Raw genomic sequence first — 2123 nt, 5'->3', positions numbered from 1 at the left:
CTTGAAGGTTGCCTTTGAGAGGGACAGGGCTATGGATGACATCCTGCCTCACCAAAATAGAAGCGCCACCTGTAGCTTTGGCACCTGGAGGTGAAAACGAATGATATGATTTGTACTGACGAAAATCAAAGTTATCTGTATCTTTCAGGTATGTTTCCTGTAAACTAAACGCTGATGGTTTAAAATCTTGTGATAATAACTGGAGATCATTAAAATTGTTCCTAAGTCCTCTGCAATTCCATTGTATTAAATTAGAAGCTCCGCTCATGGAGGTTCAACGGGGGTACGTAAGCGAGTGGAGGGGACATTTCCATGTCCTGGGAGGGTTGGAGTAACCTCCATGTCCAATGGTTCAAAAGGATTATGAACCACAACAGGGCACGCAACAGGAGAAGGCTCCTCCAAGTGCTGGAGTGCCCTGGCCTTTCTCCTCATTTGCTTTTTTGTTTGCTTTTTTGATAGATGGGCTTCACCCTGAACTGTTTCAATTTCTTCTATGATGTCTGGTTCAATTTGTTGACTGGTTAATGTTTGCAGATTCTCGGTCTGAGTTGAAGATGACAGTGTTGCGGGTTTACTTGGCGTAGCATCATCAATGATGATCTGGTCATCATTGATCCAAGAGATCGCAGTTTGACAGTGGATTGATTTAGTCATTTTGGAACCTGAAGACAGAGAAGTGACTGTGGGTGAAGACACTGCTGCCGAATATGAAATACTGGAAGGTGTCTGAGATGGTAGGAGTAGCTTTTTGGCATCAGAATATGAAATATTGTTTGTATGCTTGAGTTTTAATATCTGAGATTCACGAACGAAAATTGGGCAGGATTTAGACGAAGACAAGTGCTCCCCGCTGCAGTTGGCACATTTGAGCACATTTGTGCAATCTGTACCATCATGAGGACCACCGCAACGGAGGCATCTTGTCTTAGCGGTGCAGGATTTGGCTCCGTGACCAAAGTGTTGACACTTGAAACACCGGAGTGGATTTGGAACATAAACCTCCACTCCGATGTTGAAGTATCCAGCTTTAATTGATTTTGGAACAGTAGACATTGAAAAAGTGAAGAGATATGTTTGTGTATTAATTATTTTGCCATCTTCAGATTTTCGTGTGAACCGCTTAACAGCGGTGACACCTTGATGTTCTAGTTCAGTAACAATCTCTTCTTCAGACATTTCTGACAAACAACGCGAACGATCTCTTATGATACCACGACTAGAGTTCAGTGTGTTGTGCACTGAGACAGCAACTCGCATGTTAACAAATTGTTTGAGACCCAACAAATTGATAGATTGCTGTCTCCGTGCACATTCCACGAGGATGGAACCAGAACGAAGACGAGTAACGTTCTGAACTTCGCCACAAGCACTTTGGATGCCCTTTGATATGGCAAATGGATTCAGCTTCAGAGGAGTATCATCTGCAGATGCTATAACGATGAATCGTGGCCAAGAATCAGCAACGATAGGTGACACATCGTCGTCAGACGAAACAGAATCAACGTGTCGACGTTTGTTTGCTTTAAACGAACCAGGAGATTTGTTGTGAGACATGATGGGAGAATTTGATTCGACACCTCTGCTCCCCACCCGCCACGGAGTGTCAACAAGGACGATGCTGTAGAGGAAACCTATCTACAATACCGGGGTTACAAGGGTGTTATACTCAAGCAATATAAACGTAGGTAGCTAAGATTGACAAACAGAATTGAAAGTCAGGCTGGTTCCCTTGACAGTAATCTGAAGTCACATAGAACCTAGAGGTTGATATATAACCAGATTGGCCCATGAGCCACCGCCTTCTGGCGTAAGACTCTAGGCAATTTTTCAATACAAAATTGATAATTCACACAAGTTATGTATGGCCAAGACCAAAATATACATAAAAATACAACACAGGTGTGCATATATACAATATTACGCACAGGGCCTGGCATGACCAGCCGATTGATAAGACCGGGCCCATCTTACCACCCGTCTAGGCGAAGTAAGGGTCGAAGTAGTGTGTTGGGCAAAGGAACACAGTTCCAGGAACCAGTGCCCTCAACTACCAGACTCCCGTCCTCCGCCGACACAGGGACGCAACCCACGGCAAACGGGCTGCCCACTTTGGTCGCCTC

At 44.4% G+C, this 2123-nt stretch overlaps 1 protein-coding gene across 1 annotated transcript; it reads right to left on the bottom strand.

Annotated features, from left to right (window-relative positions):
- Positions 1-264: 264 nt before the first annotated feature.
- On the bottom strand, positions 265-1557 carry LOC125373268. The gene has a single exon (XM_048384267.1). It carries the CDS (start codon positions 1555-1557, stop codon positions 265-267), a length of 1293 nt encoding a protein of 430 aa, XP_048240224.1.
- Between the last annotated feature and the right edge of the window lie 566 nt (positions 1558-2123).

This window comes from Haliotis rufescens, unplaced genomic scaffold, assembly GCF_023055435.1.
Source record: "Haliotis rufescens isolate VD_foot unplaced genomic scaffold, xgHalRufe1.0.p SCAF_5, whole genome shotgun sequence".
NCBI lineage: Eukaryota > Metazoa > Mollusca > Gastropoda > Lepetellida > Haliotidae > Haliotis > Haliotis rufescens.
This window is presented reverse-complemented; position numbering and strand designations above follow the sequence as displayed.

What these genes read in the sequence shown, in the direction of transcription:
- LOC125373268 (XM_048384267.1), bottom strand. Translation starts at nt 1,557, where the DNA reads ATGTCTCACAACAAATCTCCTGGTTCGTTTAAAGCAAACAAACGTCGA.